This window comes from Dermacentor andersoni, chromosome 7, assembly GCF_023375885.2.
Source record: "Dermacentor andersoni chromosome 7, qqDerAnde1_hic_scaffold, whole genome shotgun sequence".
Classification (NCBI taxonomy): domain Eukaryota; kingdom Metazoa; phylum Arthropoda; class Arachnida; order Ixodida; family Ixodidae; genus Dermacentor; species Dermacentor andersoni.
Genome location: NC_092820.1, coordinates 162,636,603 through 162,654,026, shown reverse-complemented (window position 1 = coordinate 162,654,026; position 17,424 = coordinate 162,636,603). Strand labels below are relative to the sequence as shown.

The 17,424-nt window shown below is 47.4% G+C and overlaps 1 protein-coding gene and 1 long non-coding RNA gene across 2 annotated transcripts in view; one reads left to right on the top strand and one right to left on the bottom strand.

The window, feature by feature from the left end:
• The window catches only part of LOC126533156 (protein Skeletor, isoforms B/C-like), a 34,201-nt gene extending 30,151 nt beyond the window's left edge, over nt 1-4,050 (bottom strand). The window contains exons 1-3 of the mRNA XM_072289548.1: nt 3,987-4,050; nt 1,497-1,631; nt 817-869 (exon numbers count right to left, since the gene is read on the bottom strand). Of these exons, the coding sequence (XP_072145649.1) occupies nt 817-869; nt 1,497-1,631; nt 3,987-4,050 (252 nt within the window). The remainder of the gene's footprint in view (nt 1-816; nt 870-1,496; nt 1,632-3,986) is intronic.
• Nucleotides 4,051-8,325: 4,275 nt separating this feature from the next.
• LOC129385304 (uncharacterized) overlaps nt 8,326-17,424 on the top strand; it is a 28,065-nt gene continuing 18,966 nt past the window's right edge. The window contains exon 1 of the long non-coding RNA XR_008612882.1: nt 8,326-8,732. This is a non-coding gene — a long non-coding RNA (uncharacterized lncRNA). The remainder of the gene's footprint in view (nt 8,733-17,424) is intronic.

Here is a 17,424-nt window from a genome sequence, read left to right as displayed (position 1 = left end):
AAAGCAGACTACCAATTGAAGTTTGTTTAGAGCATAACGAGTTTGAAGGAGCAGGTGTAAGAAGAAAAAAAAAAATAGGGAAGGCATGTGTCGGCAGTGAGACGCAGGTTTGTGAATCGGTCACGTGCAGCGCCGTACATGGACAGATCCGTCAACGCTTAAACTACTGCAATTCAGATTGTATAGACCCATGAGCAAAAATATACGGGCCACAACCTCGCTGAAAGAAACTGAATTCCTTCGTAACTGAGACGCACAAACTGAAATCGGCGGATACATTGGAAAGTTCGGGAGGCCAAGATTGGACAGCAATCCTAAGTTTCAAGTTCATTCACAAACGGAGAAGAAAACCGGCTTTATCGCGGTATCTCTGGTCGGTACAGACGTTTGGTCGCGGGAGTACAAGCGTCCAAAATTTCGAAGCCACAGCGTGCTTGCCTCTACTAACGCCCCTCCCCCCCCCCCCCCCCCCCGACCACCGTGCCACATCCTCAATACGTTCGTTTCACCAAAGCTCGCGACAGTGATTCTCGTTCTCTTGAGGTTTTGAGTGACACAAGTGCAGCCGTGCTCAAGGCCTCAAAATCTTGCAAACAAGCTCGAAGTGAGAGACAGAGTCCACAGCCTTTACATTGCGGCAGCGCTAATGAGAACCTATGAAATTGTGTTTATCGGAGTTGGCACAAATAAATGCACAGTGAACGCAGTCTCACGTTGAAAAATGCTGTTTTTAAAGGCTTATATGATGGAGAACGCTAACAAAACTTGAACCCCGATATAACAAAATGGTGTCTACCTGTCAAATTCATTTCTCACAATCAAGCCTGATCCGTCTGGCTTGTCCACCGTGCCGACGAAAAAGTTGGATTCTAGATGGTAAAAAGAAAAAGGTAAGAAACATCTTTAGAGGTGTGTCTTACGCAGACATGCAAAAGAGGATGAAGCACGACGCTACACAAAGGAAGCCTGCATGAGTCCGTCGTATGAAGTTAGCATTCAGGTGAATGCCAGATTACGCTTACACGAGCCGTATAACTCCCCTAGCAAATTTCCGCAATTTCCGCTAGGGGTTCCGGCGCGAAGCTCAAGAACAGGACCTTGACCTTCATTTTTACCTCTAATAATCCTCCTTTTACCCCTAAATTAGCGAAAATAATGTTTTCAAGGAATGTTTTACGAGTCTAAACTTATTTGGTGTTTCACGTTAGCGTCTATTTCAACGGCTATTCAAGTACACTACTGCAGTTGCTACCTGACAGCGGCTATTTCTGTGTTACGGGACACATGTGGCAAGCAGTGTATCTTTTGCGTTGTTTGGCTGCAGTTCTCTATAGTGCAGACAGCTGCAGTGGCATTCAGCAGGCACCAATTGATTGATTGATTGATTGATTGATTGATTGATTGATTGATTGATTGATTGATTGATTGATTGATTGATTGATTGATTGATTGATTGATTGATTGATTGATTGATTGATTGATTGATTGGAACACACCCGGTCCTTCTCCATCGTAGGTGAAGTTGACCAGGTAGAAAGCACCCCTGCTGGCCGCGTACACCGCGCCCGAAACATTGTGCTCGAGCGTCTTGAAGGACCCGATGAACTTGCCGTAGTACTCGGCCGACACGCCTGCGACCAAGCGATGTGCGACACCATGTGAAACAATTTGGGACCGCGTTGCAAGAACGCCTTCGGTGCTATTATAACACGCAAACGGCAACGCAAGCACTATCCGAGTAAACTTATTCACTGTCATTAAATGCAGCAGCAGGCACTTGTGAATCGGTGAATCCTTTGTTGCCTAGGTCACTGAGCTGTGACCAGACATTTTCAGCGGTGTTTAACTTACAACTGTTGAGAATGTCCCGCGTTTCGCGGGGCCACCTGCTCGGCCAGTCGCTATCCCGCCTGATCTTAATGCCCATGTACATACGAAAGTTATATGAAACTACTGGCGAAGCTGCTTATAAAATCGTTGCATGCTGACGAAGTACAGGCAGAGAATAATTATATTATTAAGGCAAAAGCCTTACGCGTCTCATCAGTCAGTCGGCCTTCAAAGTCCTTGAGCGAAAGCGCGTCAACAACACGAAACGCACAGAAAGGCTACGAACGCACGACCTTTGGTGTTAATTAATTAAGGCGAAGTTAATTCGCGCACAGGTAATATATAGTTAAGGTACTCTAACCCACCATCTTTGGTGAGGGTCGAGCCCCCCCCCCCCCCCCCTTTGCTGTTAATGAAGACGAAGTTAATTCAGACAGTTAATTAAGATACTCTAACCCACGACATTGTGTGGCAATCGAACTCTCGACTTTTGGGATTAAGAGGGATGACCAAGCGAAGTACACTAAGCGAATTAAGGGAGATGAGTAAGCGAATTAAGATAATGAGCAAGTGAATAAAGAGGGGTGACTAAGCGAAGTAGACTAAACGAATTAAGGGGGATGTGAACGTCATGTGTCCGTATATATAATGCATCGGCACTTGGGCTTTCGCCTTCGTCTCAGGGATAACATAAGAGACCCTGTGAATTTTTATTATATGAATTTCCAACGTAAAACTTGGACGTACAATGCTGGCTTACAGACATCTCTGAAGCGCATCCATCTGTTAATGCAGTGAAATATATTTCACGGATTCTTGAATTTCCTTTATTTTCATTTATTTAGGCACTCGGTATACGTGCCCATGAGTTCCTGCCCGTTCTTAGCCAATCATGCGCAATGGGCATGTCCCACTACGATTATATAGAAGCTGAACAGATAACGTTGGTTCAAAGAAATCTCTAAAGAGCACCTATTCGGTGATAGGATGGAGACTTAATATTCACGAATTATTTTATTCATTATTTATTTCGGTATTTGTTATGTGCCTCTGGGGGTGTGCCCGTCCTTGGCCAATCCTTCAGAATAAGTATGCCCTACTGTGACACAGGTGGCACAAAATTCCGAAATGCTTTTTTTTTTATAAACAAACACACCATGACATTGCTTGTTGCATAGGATGAACGTAAAAAAAAAATTTTACGCATCGCCGTTTATTGTAAACCATTTAATTACCCGCTTTACTAAAGCTTTACTTCACATAGATACCAACATGTGCGTTGTACCTGCATATTTTTTACCTCGTAATATTTACTTTTATGTTTTTAGTTTCTTGGCAGACATGCATGCTTATGTCGCTAAATATATATATTTTTTTTTATGTGGAACTCGCGTTTGTATCTTCGAGTGATTTCTGTGTAAACATGCGCAGGACGGATCCTAACTTTACGACCTCCGGAACCCGAGAAAAACATAAATGTTTCGTCGGCATGGGCACGCAGTCTAGATTTCACATGTGCAACGTGCACTAACACTGTGCGCCAGCAACACCGCTAGCGTTGTACGGCTTCAATAGATGCCAGTTCAAACTGGGCTGGCATTCGACTTCATCGTCAAACCCGCGTTGAGTAATGTAGAGGCACCTCCCCAATATGCCAGTTGAAAAATGTGTCTGCTAAATTTAGCGGAAGTTTGCATATTGTACCGTGTTCGTCAGCATACCGCGTTCCCAACTGTTGCTGAGGGGCATCAAAAGGACCGCACTTGGAAGCGCATTGCTCTTCCTCGCCAGCCGTTTCCTTCTCCAATTAAGGTAATAAACTGAACTGAAACTGAACTGTTACTGCTCGGGTCCACGCTGGCTCCTGGTCGCTTATAGGCCTAAAAGCCGGCTCCATCCGCGTCCCAACATACCACAACCAGCACCCCGGAAAATTTTGACTCTACCTGTACTCCCACTCCACTGCTTTAATGCTTAGGCGTTGCCAGAGTAAGTTATAAATAAATTAACAAATAAAATAAATAATGAAATATAGGCGAGAGTAGAACTCCAACGGCTATAGATATGCGTGGCCTGTGGAAGCAAGCCGAAATCGCGCCGGTCCCACAACGTTACGCACTCTCAGTCCTCGGGTAACCGCACTGCACTGCGCTTACCTTTTCGGGCGCTTAGGCAGACGTCCAACAGCAGCATTAGAAGCAGACTGTGCTGCCGAAACATTGTTCCCAGCGAGACAGCGTGACGTTGCCACTCGCTTGTTAGTCGGTTGGGTTTCTTCTAAATATGGCTCGTACCCACTATGGGAGATTGGGCAAGATCGATTAGAAGGATAGCCGAGCGGTGAAAAAAAAACACTCATGAAAATTTGTGAGAGGATCAAAGGAAAAGCCACTAATAACGTAATGTCCAAAAACTTAGCAAGAACATTTTCTTGAATCAAATATAACTTTCTCAGCGGCTGTGCGACCGTCCATATATGACAATGTCCAATTCCTCTACTGGATGTTCGCTCCCGAAGATGCTTGCCGTTGGTGGTGATCGCTCGGGGGACGATGCGTGCCGAATGTGAGTGAGTGAGTGAGTGAGTGAGTGAGTGAGTGAGTGAGTGAGTGAGTGAGTGAGTGAGTGAGTGAGTGAGTGAGTGAGTGAGTGAGTGAGTGAGTGAGTGAGTGAGTGAGTGAGTGAGTGAGTGAGTGAACATTTATTGGGTCCAGCAAAACGCGATCAAACGCGCACCCGGCTAATCCCATGACGGGACTGACAGATCTAGTCTGCCGGCCCGATCGCGGGCGCGCTGGACGGCCAGGATTTGGTCCTCAAACACGGGACTTCGCAGGAGCGCGTCCCCCTTTTCCTTTGTGAACTTCGGGCCCAGCGACCCGCACTCCCAGAGCATATGAGGCAAAGCAGCAACCTCACCACAGGCCACAGTGCCGAATGAATGTGAGGCGCCGGTGGTGGTGACCAACAGTCCGGTACAAATTTACTGGAGCGGGTGAGAAAAGTGACCACAGCAAGAGAGAGGCGAAACAAAGCAGGGAGCTTAACCAAGTGAACGTCCGGTTGGCTACCCGGCGCGAGGGAAAGATGATGAGAGATTTATGAGGGATGAGGGATGAGGATTAGTTTTTATCAAGTGCCGCGCTCTACAAGGACTCAAGACTACCTTGCCCAGAAATGAGATTTAAAATGCTCCTCGTTCAAACATTCATAAGGCTCTCAGAATCTCCACAGAGAAACTCCCAATCAGGTTTTATCAATGAACGAGTTCTATTTTCTTTAGTCATTCTTGAACGACTGTCATCCACGGATGCGTCCGAGGTAGGAAGTATACGGCGAGACGAGTAACGGTGCGGGTCGGCATGTGGGCGAGGAGACGGGGAAAAGGAGCTCGAACACGGCGACGTCCCGGAGGTGCGGCAGTGCCGAGCGACGTGGACAATGCGGAGGCAACGGAAGTAAATGGGCTTGTCGTACGACGTTCTCCACTCGGTAGGGTTGCGGTATCTGGGAAGGGAATACAGATCGTTGTGAGGCGTAGCTGGCGGCACCGCCGGGCGTCAGGTAGGGAGATGGAGCAGGCAGCAGGAAAACCTAGGTTGGCAAATCCTTGCCGCACAACTGCTTGAATGACAGAGAGATCGCTGGAGCGGGTTGGTCAATGTTGGGGGCAAGAAGGCGTGGATGGAACGGCGCAAGACTTCAAGTGTTCACACGCGTGAGAGCAACAACAGGTTCTGCCATCGTTGAGAGGCTTTCCATTCCTGCCTTGGCAAGTGGACATTAAGGGGCGTACAACTCTGGTGAAAGTCAGTCACTGTGAGATGGTCGGGGTAAGCACCTGCAGCTTGTTCCTCAAATTACTCAGATGTGCACTGAAGATCGAGCAGCGTGTTTTCATATTTGGTTCATCCTGTTATAGCCGAGAATGTGTTGTATCTTACTGAGACCTATACGTTCAAATGACGCGCAGTGGTCCATCCACTAGTCTCTGGCAAGTTTCTTAGCATGACATCTTGCCTGCTCAGTCTTGTGCAGAAGATTAATCAGGGCTTGTTGCGTGCAGCCACAATTTAAGTGTGCAGTATGCAGCTTGGCTGGCTCACCTCAAAGTTGCAGCAGGTGCTTGTCAGGGCTGGATATCGCCCCAGTAAGCTCTAGTTCGCATGTTTCTTTTTACAGTGTGCAAAGGATGCGTGTTGCTAGCGATTCTTCAACACCTTCGCATTCTGCAGACTCAAGTGCATCACGGAAATGGTCCCAGCCTGAAACCCTGATTTTGTGAATGTGGCACATTTTTACCCCTACATCAAGTGTTATACTGGATAATGGTCGCTGCCTCTTGGGGCAGAGTCTAACTGACACTCTGGATGAGGGCCCCAGTTGCCCATGCTAGGTAAGTGTACTGCTTTTCTGGTTTTAAAGGAAGGCGTGGCAGTTGGGATAGTTGGTGTCAGTTGTTAATTTAATTGAGGTCTGTAGTGTCCGCTTCGTCAAGGTGACATCCTCTTGGCCGCTTTTCCATTCACAGTCTTTGCATCCCCAATGTGGGTGATGTGCATTGAGCTCAACTCGACTACGTGTTCTGTGCTCGGGAAAGCGAATTTGAAGATGTCAAAGCCATTGAAGTTGCCTCGACTGCGGTGCCTGGTTTTGGGACAGAGGTAGATCAACGCCGAAACGGCTTCCTTTCACAGCCTTAGCCTGCAGCACACACTGATGAAACATATGTTTATTCAAGCTGTTCTTTCCTTCCCTTAATTCAATAATAGCCAATTTTAGGAGCTGCAAATCAAGCTGCCTTCAGAAGACTGCCGATTTTTTAGCTACTTCTAGGGGCGTATTGCGTGGTTAATTTTCTAGTTGGGCATGACATGCTTCGTGCTTAAAAAATGAACTGTTTAAAGAATTCCTGGAGTGATATTAGGACAGGCAACTCTGAGTGATCACTGCTTTTATCGCAATGTGTGGCAATGACCTAGGCAGATGCTGTCACGACAGCGTAGTGTTCAAATTGTACGAGTATAGAAGAAACAAAATTGGAGTTGTGAAGTTCAAAGCTCTATATTTACAGCCTCTCTTTATACTGCTGACATTTGAAAGCTTCAAATTAGTGGACGCAAGCAGCATGCGTAAACAAGAACCCTGCTGTTTGGTTATTTCTGGGACCCATTTGGTTTGTATAACCAAGCAGCACACGGGTCACTTGCATCCTCTTATCCAATACTATTATTTTCATTGTAAAGCAACCAATATCGCAGTAAAGCTGATCAACCTGCATCGCTTTGCTATAAATATTTAAGCACTTAAGGTGTGTCGGTTGCGTGTTTAAAGCACTTCACCCCACTCTTGGCCACTAGACGTGTGCTTTCCAGTATTACTTGCTAATCAACTCTTGAGGTGTTTATATTGTTTTTCTGTGCTGTAATTAGTTTGACAGTCCTAATAAAATTGTTAATGTGAAGGTCTGGGCTGTTGTATTGGCCATGTCATTAGAAAACTTAGGTCTGACACTGTCAAAGCATTTGGCAACTTTAATAAGCTTCACCTCATTACACAACTGTATTGCGGTGGGACCATTCAGCATGTGAAAATAAAAATACCGCCATATAGAGTTCGAGAGCACCTGAGATAATAGTAAAGCGGGCGGGGCAGTATCTTTAAGGGTAACGGGGACATCAAAGCTGGAACTAGCGCTGCCATACATCCCGTCACGCAATACGCTGTTTGCTTGATCGCATTACACAAATGTGTTGCGGTGAAGTTATTGCAGACGACCATACACACGTTTATTCGTCCCAACTTTACACAGAACCCTGCATCCCATTGCTAAAACTAACAGCGCGAAAAACGGGCAGAGATGCAGCTGAACATAACAGGGCACAGTATTAAGCTCCACCTCGCCGTGTTTATCGCGCCCTTAGTACGAATATTATACATCTACTCTGCATTTTAGTTCGTGGAATTCTGGCAGACCATGCGATGTCACTAAAGCTCCGTTACATTCACTGCTCTACGCGATAATTATGGTAAAGCCCACGATAGAAGTAAATCACATGAAGTCACGGACAGCGCACCAGCGCTGAACACGATTGAAAACATGCGCTGGCCCATTTCAAGGACGTGTGAACAGTTGTGAGCAAACACCCCCATAAGCATTATATTACTTACGTAACGTAAGGCGCGGCGAAGAACACGTCACTTTGTACGGAATTGAGGGATTTTTGAGTGAGGGATTCTTGTACGACATTTGTCTTGTCTTGTCTTGTGTCCCAGACAGTGGCGCATACCCACTATGGGGGATTGGCCAAGAAGCAGGCGGTTTTTCGTATGCTTAGAAGTAAAGCCAAACTAGATTTAAATAGTGGAGCATGGGACTAGAACTGTAATTTAGACGTGTGATGAAACTATTGTTAAGAATTTTGATAAAATAAGTTAACGTAAATAAATGAAATAGAAAATATTGATAATTTTAGAAATTCTTTAGACGCACGCCCTTCACATTCTGCTTCTTCTTCCTTCTTATATCTCGCTTTTTAAGTACGTGTTCTAAGGCATGCTGATCTCGCTTCAAAAAGTAATGAGCTTCCCTTTGAGTTATCACAAATTGTCTTTTTTTTCTGATTTTGTTTTTTCTTCTTAAGTAGTTACTCATGGCAGGTTTCTATTGAATAGCCGCCACCCGTGTGATTATCTCAGCGTCCGCAGCCAGCAAGCGCCGTCCCGGGCCGCGCGCATATCACGAGCGCTCTCGCGATCTACTGACGCAACCCCCGATGACAGCCAGTGGAAGCCACGAAGAGCTGCGGCCCAGCCCGGACTTCGTGGCGTGTTTCCACCGCCGACTGGTTCCCGCCACCCCCGCAGTCGTCGTTTCCGACTCGTGACCAACACACCTCCGCGTAAGTACTGTACCGCAGTGTTATGCTGTCGATTCGCTTGTGGCTGACGGGGCGTTGAGCTCGGGGAGGGAGAGACATAAGCTGCAGCCAGTGTGGCTTTCTGAACAAGAGGACACTCACGTTTACTTCTTTAAAACGTTGCGTTAATTCGCTAGACTTTCGGTAGACTTCTGACATGAGACGTTCATTTGAGCGATCGCCAGCCGCTTGTGCGCAGGCGCGAGTAAGAGCGGGCGCGAGAGAGAAAATCTGGGGGCTTCTGTTCCTTGAATATATGATTGTGTCTAGGCGCTACGGAGGCGGTTTCTTAGCGAGTGTTGCAAGCGTTTGTCCCTAGGCGTGCCGGTATTGGGCCTCTTCGATTTTCGGAGTTCTGGCAGCCCGCTGGCAGCCAGCTAGTTCCGGTCCTGATAGGAAGTCACGTGGGCTGGGATCCCAAGACAACCCGAACCTGCCCGAAGTTTGCAAAATCGAACGCCGGGACAGTTGGCCAAATGTAAACATGCTACCAGTATGGCAGTACCCGGCGAGGCCGGCGCGCGCTCGATTTATGCGTTGCCAGCTTGAAAATATATAGTTGCATTCAGGGATACGATCACTTTCGCGCGATGGCGCGCGACTCTGCTCAGGACGCGCACTGGGCCAATCTTACCTTGCGTAGCGCAACAGATGGCCTCCGACCCTGCCGATGACAAGACGCGAAATCGCGAGCAAGTGATTGTATACCCGAAAGCGATAGCTCGAGGACCCCTGCTCGCAGCGATCACATCGCCCACCGGCGACATTGATGAGTTGGCGTTGTGTTATCACTGCACAAGACATGAAAAAGCAGGTTATCGGGTACGTCTCATTCGCATAAAATTTCGTGGCGACCTGCTTGGGCTTCGATTTCAGAAAGTTTGTTGTGCCTGATGGTGCTTCTCATTTTGACCCTAAGGAGCTGGGGACGCTGCTGGCACATGAAAATGCACGCCGATTAATTGCGACCAGCGAAACGCTTCACACGAAAAACATTGGTCGGGATCATGAAAGGAATAAGCCAATGTACGTGCGTCTAATGTACGTGTGCCTATTACTCAATCAGCGCATTCTTAGATCAACGGCCTGCAGTTCGAACACATATCGGTTTCGAACTGCCACCCAAGCATACGACGGAGAGACGGAGCGAACACGAGCTAGCTGCAAAGCCTTCGCTAACTGCAGACAAAGGAAATATATACATACCCGAGGTATGTGAAAAGAAACCCCACCAGAGAAAGACGAACCCAAAATGTGCCACAATGTGCGAATGAGCGTCTACAACTTGCGTGGAACACGAGGCAGATAACATGCACGCATGAGAGCGCGGCGCGCTGGTCACCACCGCAAAGAAGCCTTCAGGGCTTCTATACACACCTAACCAATAGCGTGTTTCTGCTTGCGTACGCAAACGCACCCAAGTGCTAAGGGCCCCAACGCCTTGCGTCCCCTAAACTAAAACTCTAATGTGCTTGCACCGCGGCTGATAAAGCGCGTCACATTTTTGCGCCCCAAGACATATTTCTGCCTACTGCAGTTACCGATACACCGAAAGGCTTCCCTGATGAACTTATATTAACGGACATGGAGTAAATTTCACAAAGTACGATTTAAAACATCTCGAAATCGTTCCGCAGCATGCGGCAACAATACTTTGAAGCAGCGCCGCGCCGGATCGCCCAAGGAGAGGTCCTGACGTCACTCTTTGTGAAGCTAAAGTGAAGCCGGAAGTTGGCGTTGCTCATGGCGTTGCTCCGCCTATCGAGCCAGCTCTCCTCTCTTGCTTACATTTCTCGCGAAACCAAAGGCGCAGATATATTCCGACGTTCTCGACGCGCGGGCGAGCGGCGGTTGCGGTCGGTTGCGATGGATGGATGGATGTTATGAGCGTCCCCTTTGGAACGGGGCGGTGGCTTGCGCCACCAAGCTCGTGCTACTATGCTGCCTAATATCCTACCTAGGTTAATCAATGAAAAGAAAAAAAAACACTATGAACTACCACGTCCAAATTTTCTGATCCCCTATTGCGAACTGTGCTTTTGTACGTCTCCGTCTTTTATCGTTTCCCTACTTTTCTTCCACCAATCCTCCAATCGCCTCTTACTAATGTCTATTGCGGACCTGTTTGCTTTACCACTGCTCCCGCTGAACCCAAGGGCTTCAAGGAGGCCAGTGGTGCCTAAATCGACCGCTGGGTAGACGTCTTCACATTCTAATAAAATATGCTCCGTCGTTTCCCTAGCTTTATCGCAGCAAGCACATGCTTCTTCTTCCTTCTTATATCTCGCTTTATAGGTGCGTGTTCTAAGGCATCCCGATCTCGCTTCGAAAAGTAATGAGCTTCCCTTTGAGTTATCATAAATGGTTTCTTTCCTGATTTCGTTTTTTCCTCTTAAGTAGTTACTCATGGCAGGTTTCTGTTCCATTGCCGCCACCCATGAGATTAATTCAGCCTCTCTGACTTTCCGCTTGACCTTCTTTGTTGCTGTGTTGCCCACCCCACAGGCCGCATACTTGCTGGTAAGCTTCCTAGTTCTTTTCCTCCATTGTGAATCAATGTTTTGTCTGTACAGATACCTGAACACTCTCCCAGCCCATTTACTTTCCTCCATATTCCTCAGCCGTTCTTCATACTCAATTTTACTGCGAGCTTCCCTCACTTCAAAACTAGTCCAGCCCATATCCCCTTGCACAGCTTCATTTGTAGTCTTCCCGTGAGCACCCAATGCGAGGCGACCCACTGACCTTTGGTTCCCGTCGAGTCCTGATTGTACCCCTGATTTAAAGCAAACAACCGCATTTCCAAAAGTAAGTCCTGGAACCATTACCCCTTTCCACATACCTCGGAGGACCTCGTACCTATTGTATCCCCATAGCGCTCTGTGCTTCATTATGGCTGCATTTCTCTTCCCCTTGACTGTTATGGTTTTTTCCTGTGTTTCCATATATCCATTGCCTTCGTTTATCCATATACCAAGGTATTTATATTCTGTTACCCGAGGTATTTCATGGCTCTGTATCTCCACTGTCTGTTCACTGTTTTCATTGAATAACATAACACCTGATTTTCTAACACTAAATTTCAAACCTAAATTGTTGCCTTCCTGTCCACAGATATTAGCCAGACGTTGCAAATCGCTTTGCTAGTTAGCGAGCGACACAATGTCGTCCACATAAAATAAACCAGGGAGTTGCTGCTCTATTACTGTACCTGCCTGTTTGTATGAGAGATTAAACCCGATATTACTTTCTTCTAGCGCCCTCTCCATCCTCACCATGTACATCATAAACAGCAGCGGGGATAAAGGGCACCCCTGCCTCAGTCCCTTGCTGATATGAACTTTCTCCGCGCTCCTCATCCCTTCCCATTCAGCGCAAACGGTATTTTCTAGGTAAATCTCTCTCAAAAGCTGTAGACAATCGTCACCTAAGCCTTCCCCTTTCAGAATATCCCACAAAATGTTGCGGTCTACGTTGTCATAGGCTCCTGTAATGTCTAAAAAGGCCACATATAACGGTCTGCTTTCTACTTTTGATATTTCAATACACTGAGTAAGAACAAACAAGTTATCATCCAAACGCCTACCTATTCTAAAGCCATTTTGAAGCTCTCCCAAAATGCCATTATTCTCTGGCCATGCTTGAAGCTTTAATTTGATTGCCTGCATTGCTAGCCTGTATATTACCGATGTAATAGTCAACGGTCTATACGAGTCAATTCTGTCTTTCTCGCCCTTACCTTTATAAATTAAATTCATTCTACTTTATCGCCAACTGTCTGGTATTCGTCTGTCTTTTAAGTTTTTTCCACTGCTGTCACCAGAGCTTCCTTACTTTTTGGTCCCACTTCATTTATCAGCCTAACGGGAACCTCGTCTAGCCCTGTGGCTGTGCGCTTAGGAATTTTCTCTTCCGCTTTCTTCCAGTCTAAATTTGTCAGCACCAGCTCCTTTTCCACTTGGGTCTCTTTCATGCTCTTTTTTTCTTCAAATACAACCTCGTCCTTGCCTTGGAAAGATTCGGCTGTTACTTTTTGGATGTAATTTATTGCCGCTTCTCCTTCCAGTCTGTTTTCATCTTCGTCTAGGATATGTTGTTGTATTGTTGTTGAGTTCCTGCCTAATAATTTTATGTGATTCCAAAATATTCTAGGTGCGGCCTTCTTTTTCTCACGTATTTCTGACAACCAACGTTCACTTTCACCTTTTAATTTTGCTTGCACCAGTATTTGAACCACAGACTTTTTCTTCGGGTATATTTCCCATTTACTGGTTACTTCATCCTGTGGCAACTGCGCCTTCTTTGCCTGCCTGTGCTCTCGAGATGCTTTCTGTCATTCGGCGATCGCTTCTCGTATCTCCTTGTTCCACCAGCTTTTCGGTTTCTTTTTTCCTTTCCAACGAACCATGTTGTTTCTCTTTCCGTATTTCTGTCGTTATTACACTTAGAAGCTCACCATATTCCCACTCCTTACTCGGCCACTTACCAAGTACTTCCTCAACTCTAGTGACTATATTTGCTATTTGTTCAGCGTTCAAATTTGGACTGGCCATTGTGCTTTCCTTGCTCTCTTTCCCAACTATATATCCCATTTTCAAAATGATGCGTTTATGGTCACTCCCTATGCTGTTAAACCCTTCCTCATCGATGACCATTTCTCTCAACTTATCATGAATTCCTTCTGTCATCAGACAGTAATCAATGGTCGATTGCCGGTTTCCCACTTCCCACGTGATCTGTCCTTCACACTTAGCCCCTGTATTCACGATCACGAGGTTATGTTGCTCGCAAAGGTCTAGCATTGACTTCCCGTTATTGTCGGTATAGCCATCTAAATCATGTATGTGGGCATTCATGTCAACTAATAGGACAATCTCAGCACCATTCCCGAAACCCTTAATATCAGCGCTTATGCATTCCACTAACTCTATATTCTTCTCTGTGCATTTTTTTCCGGTCCACAAATACGTTACTCCCATCCAAGTTTCTTTCCCACTCATTGTACCTGATAACCAAAGGAAAACCCGTCACGGAAAAACCCGTCACCAGCGCCCCCATCGCAGCCTTGGCGCTAACTGAGTAGTGCAAGGAGAGCTGTCCGCAAGCGAAGGTGCATAGGCCGCAATGGACTTTAGTTTGTGTTGAGGCACGGTTTCCTAAAAATCAAGGACCTGGGAAGCTTCTTCCGCCCATCCACGCTACGGAAAGGAAGGTCAACAGAGCAAAGTACGTGTACAATATAAAATAAAGTCTCAAGTGTTATTTCAGCGTGCTGCAACTCGCAAGTACAGAGAGCATCAGGTTTGTTTAAAGGCATATCAGCATAAAAATCTAAGCACTTCAAATTGGTTCATATTGAATATGTCCTGAACACAAGACTTAAGAATCTCCTATACCTTTATGTATTTTATCGTAATGTTTTGTCTCGCAATCATTTACATAGAGTAAATCCTTTCATAGCCTTTTCCAGGAAAGCAAACAGAAAACGTTTTCCAAGGCAGCAAACAGCGTGCGACCATAACGAAAGTAAGCTTCCTACAGTGCCTACGCGCTGCATCTTTCTTTCTCGTTTGAGCTAATAAAATTATGGGGTTTTACGTGCCAAAACCACTTTCTGATTATGAGGCACGCCGTAGTGGAGAACTCTGAAAATTTCGACCACCTGGGGTTCTTTAACGTGCACCTAAATCTAAGCTCACGGTTGTTTTCGCATTTCGCCCCCATCAAAATGCGGCCGCCATGGCCGGGATTCGATCCCGCGACCTCGTGCTCAGCAGCCTAATACCATAGCCACGGAGCAACCACGGCGGGTCGCAGGAGCTACAGTATCGCTTAATACCTTAATTTGAACTTTTCGCAGACGCTTCGAGCAACAAGCCCGCACAAATAAATGTAAATAAACGCGACATTTTTTTTTTCTTTACACACGTGCGTTCTTCGCAATTACTCATCCAGTGCTCCTACAGCAACTTTATTGCTCACATTTGAAAAACGCAGTCGAGCAGGCTCAGCACGTTGCGAAGCGTGCTTGTTGTATCGGCGCAGGACATACAAAATACGGAAAGTAGAAATGAGCTCGCGATACAACGATGCTCTAGAACAGAATTTTGAATTCATAAACGAACCAAAATGTTTGGTTAAGCTGACCTGCCAAATCTCTCCGTTCCACTTATTGAGTCAAGCGGAGGCGGACGTCTGTGAAAAGGTGGAGATTTCGATGGCACATAAGCAAGATGGTTCGCAACGTTGTTTGTTCTGTTACCAGCGAAGTGGCGGCTACAGATTCTTAAGTTTTCGCTTGGTTACCACGGTCCTCCGTCAGGGCTACGCAACACAATTACAGAAGAACAAAATTTTCGCACTTTCTCATGCGAGCCGTTGTGTTGCGAGGATGCAAGTAATCCGATTACACAACAGGTTGAATGGCCCGTATCCAGCGCTCTCGCCTTTCCCCTTCATACGATCGCGAAGGAAATCGGTAAAACTGAACGTTGTTATTCCGTCCTTCACGTTCATGGCAATTTACAACACAACAGTAGCGTCGATTGTGGCGTTTATTCGTAGCGCACGGAGCTATCGCGGTTGCCGTCGTTTCCGCCATCAGTCTGAAGAGTGAGCCAGCAAGCGCTTTATGGCAGTTCGGCGGCGCGTCCGACTAGCGTAGAAATTCATAGCTCTCTGTCTGAGTGTTAAATGCGCAAAACACTCGCAATATGGACCAAAATCTCGCTAAATCGTTGTTTCGCAGTCGGTAGCTGCATGGGCAACTTAGCAAGGGAGTCGGGCTTCGCACTACTCTATTACTGCCTCTACGCAACGGCAGGTGGCGCTACGTGTCTTGCAAAACTCCAGAGTCTGACGTCCATTCACACGCCGGGGACGTTGGAACGCGCCCGACGGCGCCGGTCACGTCGTGTCGCTGGAGTTTAGATGCCAGTTTTTCTCCAGCGTGACGTCGTGGAGTTCGACGCGCGCGCGCGCGCACGCTACGTCGGAGTATATCTGCGCCTTAAACAATCGTTAGCACGTTAGCATGATTCCGCCAAAGAGGGCATCATTTCCCGCGGATATTCCTTCGTCCGCTTCCATTGCCGTGGCGCGGCACATTGCGTACAGCGTTGCATGCGCGTTCATTTCACGAACTTTAGTTCCTCCTGTCCCATCTGGCCACAGCAACATCCGGTAGAGCGCCGTCCAGATAACGCAGCGCAACAAAACACGGAGACCAACGCAAACCTGCCCGCACGGCGCCTCTGCCACGGTACGAAACCTACGGAGCAACACGTGTGAGCGCACAGAACTATAACCATGGAGGAAGGAAACTGAGGAGAGGCCCTACCCCCACCGCGCGCCAGGAGAAAAGTGTGGAGGAAATGACGTAGTAGGTTCTCCTTTGTTTTGCTGTTTTTTCTTATTTCTTTGCTGTAGTGGCCCCGCCTTTCGGGCCACAATGGCGGCTTTGTTATTGTTTTGTGCGCTCACACGTGTAGTTCCGTAGATTTCGTACCGTGGCAAAGGCGTCGTGCGGGTAGCTTTGCGTTGGTCTCCGTGTTTTGTTGCGCTGCGTTATCTGGACCGTGCTCTACCGGATGTTGCTGTGGCCAGGTGGGATAGGAGAAACTAAAGTTAGTGAAATGAACGTGCATGCAACGCTGTACGCAATGTACCGCGCCACGGCAATGGTAACGGACGAAGCAATATCCGCGGGAAATGTTGCCCTCTTTGGTGGAATCATGCTAACGTGCTAACGATTGTTTAGTATAGCTGCGGAGCGCGCGGGTCCGAGCAGCACGGTTGCGCGAAGCGCGGCGTGGTTTCGCGAGAAATGTAAACAAGACAGGAGAGCTACCCGATAGGCGGAGCAACGCCATGAGCAACGCCAACTTCCGGCTTCACTTTCGCTTCACAAAGAGTGACGTCAGGGCACGGAGGAAGGAAACTAAGGAGAGGCCCTGACGTCACTCTTTGTGAAGCAAAAGTGAAGCCGGAATTTGGCGTTGCTCATGGCGATGCTCCGCCTTTTGGGCCACCCTCCTCTCTTGTTTACATCTTTCGCGAAACCACGCCGCGCTGCGCGTGGTGTCGCGCGCGGAGCGCGCGCGCTCGCGCAACATCTGGCAGAGCACGGTGCAGGTAACCCAGCGCAACAAGACATGGTGACTAACGCAAACCCGCCCACTCAGCGCCTTTGCCACGGCCCGAAACCTACCAGAGCAACACGTGTGAGCGCTCAAAACCATAACAACGCCGCCATTGTGGCCCAAAAGGCGTGGCCATACAACAAAAAAAAACAAAAAAGCAGCAAAAAAAATGAGAACCTACTACGTCATTTCCGCCACACTTTTCTCCTAGCGCGCGGAGGGGGTAGGGCCTCTCCTTAGTTTCCTTCCTCCGTGCGTCAGGGCCTCTCCTGGGTTTCCTTCCTCCGTGACAATAACAAAGCCGCCATTGTGGCCCGAAAGGTGGGGCCACTACAGCAAAGAAATAAAAACACAGCAAAACAAAGGAAAACCTACTACGTCATTTCCTCCACACTTTTCTCCTAGCGCGCGGATGGGGTAGGGCCTCTTGCGGCCCCAAACTACAGTGTACTAGAATAGTACACTGTACCCAAACGCAAGCCACAGTGAGGTTGCATGCGCTCGCAGCGCCATCAACGTCTGATCTTTGCTGC